Below are 12512 nucleotides of genomic sequence, written 5' to 3'. Positions count from 1 at the left end.
ATCAATCTACTCCATTGGGATACAATGACATGCATCAACCACGGCATCGAACCTGACAACCCGATCGCCTAACAGCCATGGGTTGCAGATGACCATTCTGGCCTGGATCTTCAGGGTTATTAAAGAGAGTTTAATGGGACACTCAGACTAATCCATACAACGCCAGATTTGTTGGATAATTATCAAATCTAGATCAGGCGACCAGTGACTGAAAGGGTAAGTACCGATCCACGACACTGGAACAGGATGACACCTTTCAACCAGGTCCCTGTTATATGACCCTTTAAAGACCGAGAAGGGTGGAATTTGCTTCAAGTTGTTGCTAATAGTTTATCAAAATGTAAGTGACAGGCAGACATGAGATTTGGAATCTACTGATAAGGGCGAGGGGACTATGATGGCTGGAATGACCTGTTTGTTTATACACAGTGGGAGCTTGCTTCTGCTGCCCCGTCTCCCAATCTCAAGCCTCTCCCCACTGTCTGCAGTTAGCCTTTCTCCTTGTATTGAAGGATAAGTCAATGGGTGTTCTATCCTTATAATAGGCAAATCTAGATAAGTGGTCATTTTGAGGAGGTCTTTTATTTATATAATCTTGAAATTAGTATTTTAATGATTGATTGTTGCCTTAGAGACTTGTGCAAGTCTATTTCTTTAGTCCGCTTGCCACTTTGGTATAGAAAAAAGGAAAAACTCACTAGACACTTTGTACAATTTATACACTTTATAAACTATATACGCTTTGTACAATTTATACACTTTATAAACTATATACACTATATACACTTTATATACTTTATACATTACATACAATTTATACACTTTATACATTGTATATATATACATTATATATATTTAAACATGTCATTATGTCTAAGTAAAGTACTACTTCTACAATAAATTAAAATTGTTTATTATCCCAGCTTTATACTGGAAATAAGTATACAATAGTACCGGTAAATAAATATTGGTATGTCGGCATTATAATGAACAATGTCTCAAAATAGCATCTAGGATTCCGACAATATACATTTGTCATTGCAAATATACAACTACTTATACACTAAATTCCTACTTATACCACTTCTGTTATGATACATATACATAAACATAAGACATCTTCCATAACTCGAAAATTCGAGATAAAAAATCAACTCTTAGGTATGGAAAAAGTATCCAAAACATTAAGAATATCAAAATGTTATTAAATGAGAAGCACATCACATCATCTAAAAGAGAGCTTAAAATATGTACAAATTTCCAATTTATATCAACTGGCCATAAATTAAATAATCTAATATCCTGCCTGTAATATTAGCGATGTTTTTTACTCATAAAAAAAACACAAATATTTATATGACTTGTGTATATTCACATACTTCATACTGATATTTACATAGGATCAAGATAGAATTAGGTGATCAGTTTGTCACAGGTCCATGTAAGTCCTCACTGATTATAGTCAATCTCTTCATCTGAAGCGCTTTCTCTCTCATCATCAATATCACTGTAACTCAGGTTATTCTCTGCTGGCATATCATCTTCAGAATTAACCGTCTGTAGTAGTATCCAAATTTTGTCCACAAATTTAAAACTTTTCTGCGTGTAACATTTTTTCCCAGTGCTTCTGTTTGGATGTTGTACTCTGAGTCGCTGGTATCTAGACGAGAAAGGTCTGTCCACATGTTCATTCCAGTCTAAAATAGCCAGGCTCATTCTTGTTTTGTACATTAGTGTTTTATAATGTATTCTCTTGTCCAGATATGCTAAACATGCATTGTTAAAAGACTCTACATAAAACGTGCTGTAACCCAAAATATAGTCCAAAATCTGTTGTGCTTTGATGAATTTTGTCAATAGTTCTACTGCAACTGGGTCCGTTTTAATTCTCCATTCTGGAACATAGTCTTCTGTTCTACATTCAGAATCCTCGTGGCTTGTATGATGGTTGTTCTGGAAGTGCATTACACATGATAAAAGAAGTTGTTGGAGACATTGTGGATCTCTTTGGCAGTTGTCCATTGACCAATAAAAATGGTTTTTAACCATTGATCCTTTGTCTACAAGTTCTGGGTGCCATGTTTTCAATTTGTCACAAACGCGACCATTCGATATTTTGCGAAAGCATTTTGAGACAGATTTCGCACAGTGCCACTTGTCATTGCAGTTTTGCACATGGGGCTGATGTGTTCGAAGATATTAATTTATTTATGGATGCATTTCGGTCATGTACATGACTGACAACAGGAATGTTGTGTTCTTCAAATGACTGGTACATGTTTTCACATCCCACAAGTTCATGTTTTTGGGAAAAACGCTCATCTGATTTAGTTATCAGTTGATGATCAATAACTTTATGAGTCAAATGTCCAAGTGCAATATGATCAGAATGAAACGAGTTTTTCCGACAGCCATGTCTAGCATCTGTCATAATTTCCATCCCATCTAATGCGCTGTCCCTTGATGCTGCAAGTTCATCAAATCGAGCTATGCTTATATTCTCATGCAGAAGAACAGAGATAACGGATGAAAGAGTCTTGATACTTTGATCCTTGAAGTGACGTGTTGGTTCACCAATGTCAAAAAATTGACAAAATCTAGTGTACTTGTTTGGTGGCATACCTGATGAGATGTATGCACTGACACTGTGATACTTTATCTTAAAATTGTTCTTCATATTTGTTGATGAATTCCAAATGAAAGAATGGTTCTGTTGACATTGCATGATGATAGTGGCAACGTGTCCAGTGTGGGAGGCACTGATGGGATAAATGGATGAAGAACAATTTGAGTTGTGATCAGCAGCAAAAGATTATAGTTCCCACAAACATGTCAGTTCACATATGAAATAACTGATTTCATTTTGGACAATCTTCTATATCCCACTTGAAAGGACGGAATACTTTCTCTGCATTTGTGGAATTTCCTCCATTGTGTTTAGTACATTCTCCATTTGCAGAATCATAATGCATTGCAGAGCTCTCACTTTCAGGTGTATTGTCGTCAACAACGACAAGTTAAAATCCTTTGCAGGGAATCGAACCCTAGTTTTCAAGGAGACAATTGCTATAAAGGCACAGAATAAGTCATATCGACTTGCGTATTGATTGGTCCTGAAGAATGTGGTGCAATCATTTTATCCTCCAAAGTGAGTATTGTTTTACGCTGCTTTTTGCAATAATCCAGCAATATCACAGCGAGGGACACCAGAAATGGGCTTCACACATTGTACCCATGTCGGGAACTGAACCCGGGTCTTTGGCGTGACGAGCAAACGCTTTAACCAATCGACTTAACCAACCCTTATCCTCCAAAATTGGCTACCACAGGGGTATCGCTTGGGTGAAATCAATGGAATTGTACAGCTTTGCAGACCATTGTGACACCATCAGTTACCATGACATCACAATCAAATGACATCACCAAGCTCTCTGCACGGAAGCTTTAGCTGAACTATTTACACTTGTTGAATGAGTTTGGATGATAAATAGAATCTCACCCTTGTGTGTTCCAAGCTCAAATATATCAAGACTCAGAGACAAAAATATCCTCATCAAGCCTTGGATATTTGAAACTTTTGACAAGTCTTGAAATATTTGATCCTGGAAGTCACAAGGGTGAGATTCTCAATGTATTCCAGTCCACTGTTTGCTACAGCGATGCTCTGTTCCCTTGTCCCTGAGAGTTGCCTGCATCCTCCATTGTGAATACAGTGGAATTAAACAGAACAATGTATAAATCCTCCCACACATCTAGTGGAATATCCTGATGCCTCCATCCCAGCTACAACACACAACAGTGCTGGCTAGGACAGGGTGACACATCGCGTCCACACACACACACACACATCTAGTGGAATATCCTGATGCCTCCATCCCAGCTACAACACACAACAGTGCTGGCTAGGACAGGGTGACACATCACGTCCACACACATACACGTCTAGTGGAATATCCTGATGCCTCCATCCCAGCTACAACACACAACAGTGCTGGCTAGGACAGAGTGACACATCACATCCACACACACACACGTCTAGTGGAATATCCTGATGCCTCCATCCCAGCTACAACACACAACAGTGCTGGCTAGGACAGGGTGACACATCACGTCCACACACACATCAAGGCCACTAGCCAGCTGCTTCTTCAACTTGCCAGTCTGGAAGTCGTAGAAGTGAATCTTGCCATCAGAGCTCCCACTTACAACAAGGCTGCCATCACGACTCACATCAAACCCTATGCTGTATCCTAGCAACTGAAACAGATATACACTCATCAGTCAGTATTTAGCTGTTAAAGACATAATTTGAGTGTGATTTTGTGCAGCAAGACTTCTCAGTTAATTTTAGAAAATCAAGTATTATATTTCCGTGTTATGGGTTTTGGAGTTTGTAGTTTCCTCAAATAACATGAACAACTGTAAAACATCTCCCAGATCAGATAAATGACAACTTTCTCTTAAAAACAAGCCATCATCTGAGTATTCACAATGTCTTGGGATGCTACACTCTTTGTTATAGTGCAAGTACTCGCGATAAACATAGTTGTCTGAAAAGGTATGATGTCCAAAAACCTATGATTCGACGATATGTGGTGGTGGGGTGTCCAAGGGAATCAGGGGAGGGTCACACAATAAGTAATACACAAAATTGGAGAGGGTCATGATAAAAGTGACATTTTATAATAAAATATAAAGTAATTTTGCATTTGGGGAGGGTCATGAAAAAAATGTACATGGACATGGGGAGGGTAATCTAAAAATATGAGAAGCATAAGGGGAGGGTCATCATTAACAGAACATTAGTCAACAACACCCCCTCACCCCCACCCCCCTTACCCTGCAATAAATGGCCAGTCCCTAACAATGAAATAGAACTAAGGAAATGAGAATGAGCCTGTATTTGCTTCAATTTCATCATGTACAATTAACTTTAAGACTAGATCTGTGAAATAGAACTTCAGAGTTACCCCCAACATCATGCTCTGAAAGATGCTGAAGATGCAAAGAATAATTCCAAATTACAAAACAGATGCATTATTCACTATCAGACATACCCCCAAACATCCCTAAATCACTATTAACATTACTATTACAGTATACTGGTTCAATGTGTACGACTTACAGTGTGTCCCTCAAACCTCTTAGATCTGACCATCTTGTAGGGCCTAGTTGTGGAGAACAGGGCCACATAGCCCCCGTGACTCTGGGCTAGGAAGTGGCTACTTGTTGGGTGTAACTTCAGCCTAACGCATGCATACCGCTCCTACAGGAAAAAAACACAAAGAATCAAATCATCTTTTTCTTATGCACTGAAGTTTAAAAAATAACATCAAATAATTAAAAGCTAATCAAAATGATGTGTTGGATTGAAATTTACCCAATCTCATTAAAATCAGATCTTAGTTCTCGCTACCTCTAAACATAGATCTGAGAACACCCCATTACGGGTCACGTCAGACTGACCTTACGCAAACTTTAACCGACCAATGGATTGACTGACAAGAAGTCGACATTAGCCAATCAGAAGGCAGCTTTCTTGTGCACTAATTTCAAATTGGCGACTACGCTTCGGAACATATTTTGACAAATTCTCGATTAAAGATTTGAAACCTGAACAAAAGAACATTCTGGAATGGCTAATAGATGGTCTAGATTGTATGGATTCAGTTGTTAAGCCTGTAACAATTGTTCCAAATACCCCAAGTTAAAGTTTACAAGGTTGCATGATTAGAAATCACATTCTGACTGTCACTTTCATGATCTGGTAAGCGACGCTCTGATTGGTCGGATGAAAGGTCATTCTGTCATGACACCCAATGGGATGTCCTCAGATCTTGGTTTAGCGATAGTGAGAAATAAGGTCTGATTTTAATGAGATTTGGAAATTTACCTTAATTTGAATATTTGTATAAACTTTCTGTTGGAAATTAAATCAAAAGTATAGAGTACAAAAAATTATGATGATTAGTTATCTAATTTCTATCAATATGATCTTTCTAATATTTTTGTCTCGAACTCCCGTACCTGGTATATTTGATTTGAGAGGGGGACACCCGAGCTGAAGTCCCAGGCCATGATGTTGCGGTCGGCGGAGTCCCGGGTCACCATATCGCTGCAGGTGAAGAACTGGTTCCCATCTTTACTGAACAACACATCCTGCATCTGAATAGAAGCAGGCACACAGTGTCACACACATTCGGACGTAACAGGCAATGGCCAAACAGTGGACTGTCAATCTGTGACAAGACCTGGAAGGTAAACCATGAACTGTCTGTCTGTGACATAAACCATGAACTGTCGGTCTGTGACATAAACCATGAACTATCGGTCAGTGACACAAACCAGGAACTGTCAGTCTGTGACATAAACCAGGAACTGTCAGTCTGTGACATAAACCATGAATTGTCGGTCTGTGACATAAACCAGGAACTGTCAGTCTGTGACATAAACCATGAACTGTCAGTCTGTGACATAAACCATGAACTGTCAGTCTGTGACATAAACCATGAACTGTCAGTCTGTGACATAAACCAGGAACTGTCAGTCTGTGACATAAACCATGAATTGTCGGTCTGTGACATAAACCATGAACTATGAGATAAAGATCAACAGACATGGGATGGAACACAAAACTACAAGAAACAAAAACACATGATGCATGCTGACAGACATTAAAGTGATATGATGTAATAGAACACTTAAAGGTAGTCGATAAGCTTTCCAGTTAATCTCTCATGACATTTTTTTCATATGACTACAGACATCTGTAATGACATGACAAGTTTATAATAGTCAAAGGAAAAAACTGAGTGTTCTTAAACTGTTTTTGAGCAGTAGGTAACCAGGTGAGATTATCCAAAATTATTCTTCCAACATTTCAGTTTGTAAACAGTAATAACCAGATTTGAGTGTAAAAAGTCCAGGGCCCCGTTCCACAAAGCAATCTTAGCGCTAAGTCGATCGTAACTCCCATTCTTTAACACTGACTTACGACAGTCGTAGCGCTAAGATCGCTTTGTGGAACGGGTACCAGGTAACCAACTTCAGTGGCCAAGAGATTAGTGATATAATTTGATTGTGACATCATGGGTACCGACTGTGACATCATGGTAACCGATGACGTCACAATCTGAAATCTGGTCTGAAAAGCACTGTGTTTTCTCGCTTGATCTCCCTAAGTGACATCTCCTGTGGAATGATCACGAGTCGTTTATTTCTTATATAAGATATCACCATCATGTACAGCCTCTTTTAGGGTGTTGGAAACAAATGTACAAGCCATAAAAATAGTTACCTTAATTTTAGTCATAATGACTTCCTGAATAGAAGCTGACTTCGGCGATGTCGGACAAGACCATTTTATGAACAGGTATTTCCCGCATATTCTCACAATCCTCACATCGATTAGCTGTATATTTTCTCCTAATACCGCTTGTCATATTTTTTTTGAAGCAATCGTTCGGCCATGGCGTTTATCTGCATACCCCAGCTACATCCATGGGGAACAACTCACTAGACACTTCCCTCTCAAAAATGACGTCCAATTTACGACGTCATCAAGTTGCGAGCACATATTCGAATCTCGAGAAATGATGTCATGATAGAACAATGTTTTATCATGAAATAAACCACATTTCTTCTGTTCTTTGGGATCTTAGCTATCTTATATAACACATTAACTTGTCATCAAGAAAATAATAACGTCCTAAAAGGGACGATATATTTACTATCTACCAAGGCTGAAACACAAGTATATATAAGCATGACTAACACAGACATCTGCTGACTGTGTCCTTATACCTACAAGACATTTTCCATTTGGGTAAAGTTATTTATCAATTAAATCTAATATTTCTGAGAAGTTGAAATGGACTAAATACCTGCCCCAAGTCATCATGGTACTGGAAGTTCTTACATGCAGTGTGAGGAGTTCTAATGTCCCAGTGCTGTAGACTGTTAGTGGAGCCTGTCACCACTTGACTTCTCCTCACAGGGTTGAACTTCCCGCAGGTCACATACCCAGCATGCTCCAGTTTACACACTTGCTTTCCTGACAACAAAAACAATTTTCAAATTAACAGCATCCCAAAATGTTTGAAGTCTTTCAGCACATGATAATTGAATACATATACACCAGTGTAACCATTGTCATAATTTTAATTAATTACTGAGATATTATTATTAATAATTGTAATATTATTGTTATAACAACAACAACAACAACAACAACAACAACAACCCAGGACTCTGATCCTAACCAATGGATTTGCCATACACAATTACACCTGGTCAGAACTGAAACCAAATATAAAACATTGGTGCATTCAAGTCTTTTAACAATTTCTGCAAACTTTCAGCTAAGTGTGAGTGGGTTGGGTAAAAACACAGCTTTGAACAGTATTTCAGCGATATAACGGGAGTGTCACCGTAATGTGGAATAAAAAAGACAGGTGATCCAGGGCTTGGCTCTTTGTCACATTGGTGACACCCACAAGCGTTTTATGGTGAAGGAATCAAATTTGGGAGGGTTGATGGTTACTATGCATACAGACCCGTGAAAATCCAGGGTAGAATTGGTCTTCAGCAAGCCGTGCTTGCCGTATAAGGATATGCTTGTCAAAAGACGCGACTAACGGGATTGGGTTTTTTGCATGGATCGATGCTCATGTTGTCAATTATGTACAGACAACTGTCATATAGCTGGAATATTGCTGAGTGCGGCATAAAAAAAACAAATAAAACTATGCATACATGGTATATTGTTCCATTGTTTAATAATTAACTATTCAAGATAATGACCACCCCAAGAATTACAACAAATGCCCCAATCAAACTGATAACTGCAACTGCCAGACAGTGTTTGAAATAATTGTAAAACCCAACAAGATAGTCAGGCAGTTGACCCATAAATGTTGCCTGCCCATCTTCAAACTTATCTGTCCCAAGACATAATAAATTTTGAAAGATCATGAAAAATTAGAGACAAGTCGCATCTTGATTCAGTTGAAATAATGCAAACAGTTACTTGAAAATCTACAAGAAGGTATGATAAAACGGATATGATACAGTAGTCTTAAAATTATCTGCTAGACAGGCGGGCAGGTGGAGGAAAATTTCAGTCAGCCCCACAGAAATGTTACCAGGTGGGCAGGCGGGCAGGTGGGCATTTCAGACACTGCTGCTCAATTAGTTTTATCTCTACCTGTTTCAACATCGGTGAGAACAGCACTTCGATCATAGCTACAACTGAGTATGTTCCGACCATCGTGGCTCCATTCTGCATCCTTGACTGCCTTCCCATGATGCATCAGATTCCTCATGCAGGCACTTTCAGCAGAAAATGCATTCCAGATCTTCACACAGGAATCCATGCTTGTTGTCAGGAAAAGGTGACTAAATGATGGAATATTCCATTTCACTCGATTTACAACACCCCCATGACCAGCAATGTGCCGGTCAAGTTTTTCAGGGGGGTTATTGTGGGAAAGCGTATGCATTCTGGGTTGGATTTTAGGATGAATATAAAACAATTTTCTTTGCAAGCTTACAGTATCATTTGATTTTGAGGAATAAACCTGCTTTGTTGCTTTTGAAGGTTGTGGTCTAACTGGATAGCTGTTTTTACACAACCCATCATGCTTCCGTTTTGCAGGAGAACCTAATTTCTGTACAGGTATTTCTGACAGTGTCCTGCTTGTATCAGACTTTATTTGTTTGAGATCATCACTAGTAAGTTCTCTCCAGAAATCACTATCTGGTATGTCAACTCCTGATTCACCAATCTCCAAGTGTCCATCGGTGCGGTTGATACCCTTATTACATGAACTGTAATCGCTGTGATTGCTATTGTGTTCTATTCCAAAATAGTTGGTTTCTTTTTCAACCTCTGTTACGTTGTCCTTCCTAATCACTGCTTCACAGTTTGATGTCTCTTTGGCATTTTCGTCCTCTTTATCACTCTCTCCTGAACTGACATCATACGACCGAAGAAGTTCCATTCTGGTGATGATATGGCTCTAACACAAACGCCTATAGAAAAGAAAAGTCTCACTTAATGAGCAATAAAAATTACATTCCTTCATCATGTGTTGTACTTTGCATGTTAATGATGTCACATATACTGACTTTTACACCTTCATTTACCTTTAGCATTGATTAATCAGATACTATTCAAAAATAAAAACTGAATAATTAATCTTGATGGCACTAATTTGGTATGTTGCAGCTCTGTCACAGATTTAATTTTCATGGAATAGGCCTATGTTTGAAATGGAACAAACTTTGCTTCAGTCCAGATATACCATATTTCCTCTATTAGATGCCCAAACTCCAATACACACACTAGGGCTGGGACGAGTCCAAATTTACTACCCGGGTACCCATCCTCCTATTACCAGACCCTACCTGGGTACCCACTGTTGGTCTCAAGAGATAGGTACAAAATGGCCGATTGGGAATAGTTTGACTGAGCCCGTCCAAAATGTATTTAGATACACGTATAAATTGATCTGGTCATACACTATATGTTGACATATAAAAGTCTGGGTGCATAGTCAGAAAGAAATGCGAACATTAGTGACTTGTAGTGTAACCATATAATTCAAGATAGTTTTTGTCACTAAACAATATATCATATGACCAACCACTGGTCCGGGTAGTACTGTGGGTACCCGGGTCCTTCTCAATACCCCCGACCCAAGTACCCGGGTTACCCGTCCCAGCCCTAACACACATGCCTCTAATTGATCCTGGATCATACGCTCTGTCCCAAAAATAGAAGCTGGGCCTCAATTAGATGCTAGGTCTCTAATATATATCCTTTCATACCGTGATATGTTGGTGATTAATAATGACTGTTTCCTGCTAAAGTACTCTTGTATGACTCCATAATTTAGGATTTGGTAAGGTGGTGAGTTGCCATGAGCCAGCATTAAACAGAATAGACTATCTTAGTTGTCGGGCCAAGGGCTTGCACAAATTAATACACATCTGAGCATCTGATAGAGGTAATACGGTAGTCTCTGTCATAAGTGATTCAGGACACATGTGACCAAGGCGTCGTAACTTCACTCTGCAGAGTTGCATCCCTAAAGTGTGCCATAAACCAATGATCGTAGTAGGGATGGTAAGTAACTTGTATACTTGGATTGGGTGGGTACTGGGTATGACACGGGTACCACCAGGTCTACCCAGACCCTTGGTTAGTCACGTGATATATTGTTTAATGACAAAAAAATCCAAGAACTCAATGGTAACACTACATGTCACTATATAATGTTTGCGTTTGTTAGCACCTATCCCGAGCTCTTAGGTTTTCACTGATGTAGCAAACGCCTTAGATTTGCAACACTTTCTTTCCAAATCAGTCTGACACGCAGACATATAACTTAAATACTGTTCAACTGTCATCAAGCCAAATTCAATCCAAATGTGTCTTATATCTAGGCCTACTACCTAATCGATAAGGTAAAAACGCCACCAATAAAAGGGTTATAGCGAAAACGGCACCTCAGCAAAACGTCACCGGGCGAAAACGGCACTGATTGGTGAAAACGGCACCTCGACTCAAGCGAAAACGGCTACTATTGCCTGGCGAAAACGGCACCTTATTTTTTTTTTTTACCTTGGTCAAAAAAGTGCTATTAAACTTATATGGTAACTTGCAAACACCAATATAATTGTGAGATGCTAAAAACAAGTTTACATTAGCCTCTACTCCAACTATAATCCAACTTAGCTTATACACAACACAACTTATTGTGAAAACATGACATGCTTTGAAGAAAAATAATAGAAATTAAACTCACGTCGTCTTTACAAACACAAATAACTGTGAAATTGTGAAATAAAACAAGTAAGAAATTAGACCCTTACTCCAATTTACTCGCCCACTGATTGGGAGGCGCAGTTAACTTAATGTGAAAACACTATATGCTTTGAAGTGTTAAGTACCTCAGAGACCATATAGTCTCTGAGTACCTTTACTCAATTTAAACTGAAACTGTATTTAAGAGGCCTAACATGGTGCTGTCAGATCACAATTATTTACAATGGCCTTTCGATGTGTTGCATGAGAGAAGAATGTCAGAAAACAACAACATGCTGTGATAACTGTGACATGAAAATAAACCATATATATTACCACAAAAATCGTTCTTATCATTATTAAAAATAGAGGTGCCGTTTTCGCCCGTCACATAGTAGCCGTTTTCGCCAAATGCGGTGCCGTTTTCGCCAGAGAAATCGGTGACGTTTTGCTGAAGTGCCGTTTTCGCCTGCACCCCCAATAAAACCCTAAGTTTGGAAAACAAAACATTTTTTTGACAGTTGAAGAAGATTGCTTACAAGTGAAATATTTTCACATTGCTACCAAGTTTCATCATTGGATACGTCCTACTAATACCATGGTGAAACGTGACATACAGGAGAGAAATATCCTCCATGGGCGCAGCCATTTTGGAAATCTACCGATTAATAACCAATGATGATACAGTTCACAAATCTCGTAG

General features: G+C 38.9%; 1 protein-coding gene across 2 annotated transcripts; it reads right to left on the bottom strand.

The window, feature by feature from the left end:
* Positions 1-851: 851 nt before the first annotated feature.
* LOC124123602 (WD repeat-containing protein 25-like) lies at positions 852-12468 on the bottom strand. Of its 2 annotated transcripts, none has more exons than XM_046486820.2 (6): positions 12427-12468; positions 9206-10032; positions 7884-8053; positions 6028-6165; positions 5126-5266; positions 852-4257 (listed from the first exon to the last, which is right to left on the bottom strand). In XM_046486820.2, the coding sequence occupies exons 2-6, from the start codon at positions 9999-10001 to the stop codon at positions 4036-4038; spliced, it is 1467 nt and encodes a 488-aa protein (XP_046342776.2). In that variant the 5' UTR covers positions 10002-10032; positions 12427-12468; the 3' UTR covers positions 852-4035. The 2 variants fall into 2 exon arrangements, with proteins under 2 accessions (XP_046342776.2, XP_046342769.2); XM_046486813.2 differs by having other exon boundaries at positions 12349-12463.
* Positions 12469-12512: the final 44 nt, after the last annotated feature.

Source organism: Haliotis rufescens, unplaced genomic scaffold, assembly GCF_023055435.1.
Source record: "Haliotis rufescens isolate VD_foot unplaced genomic scaffold, xgHalRufe1.0.p SCAF_3, whole genome shotgun sequence".
Lineage (NCBI taxonomy): Eukaryota > Metazoa > Mollusca > Gastropoda > Lepetellida > Haliotidae > Haliotis > Haliotis rufescens.
Note: the sequence above shows the minus strand (reverse complement) of the source record. Positions and strands in the feature narration are given on the sequence as shown.

Excerpts from the sequence above, each read along its gene's own strand:
- LOC124123602 (XM_046486820.2), bottom strand. The coding sequence starts at position 10,001 with ATGGAACTTCTTCGGTCGTATGATGTCAGTTCAGGAGAGAGTGATAAA. Across the intron at positions 5,267-6,027 it reads TCTCAAATCAAATATACCAG|GAGCGGTATGCATGCGTTAG; the intron begins GTACGGGAGTTC and ends TTTTTCCTGTAG. Across the intron at positions 4,258-5,125 it reads AGAGGTTTGAGGGACACACT|TTGCTAGGATACAGCATAGG; the intron begins GTAAGTCGTACA and ends TATCTGTTTCAG.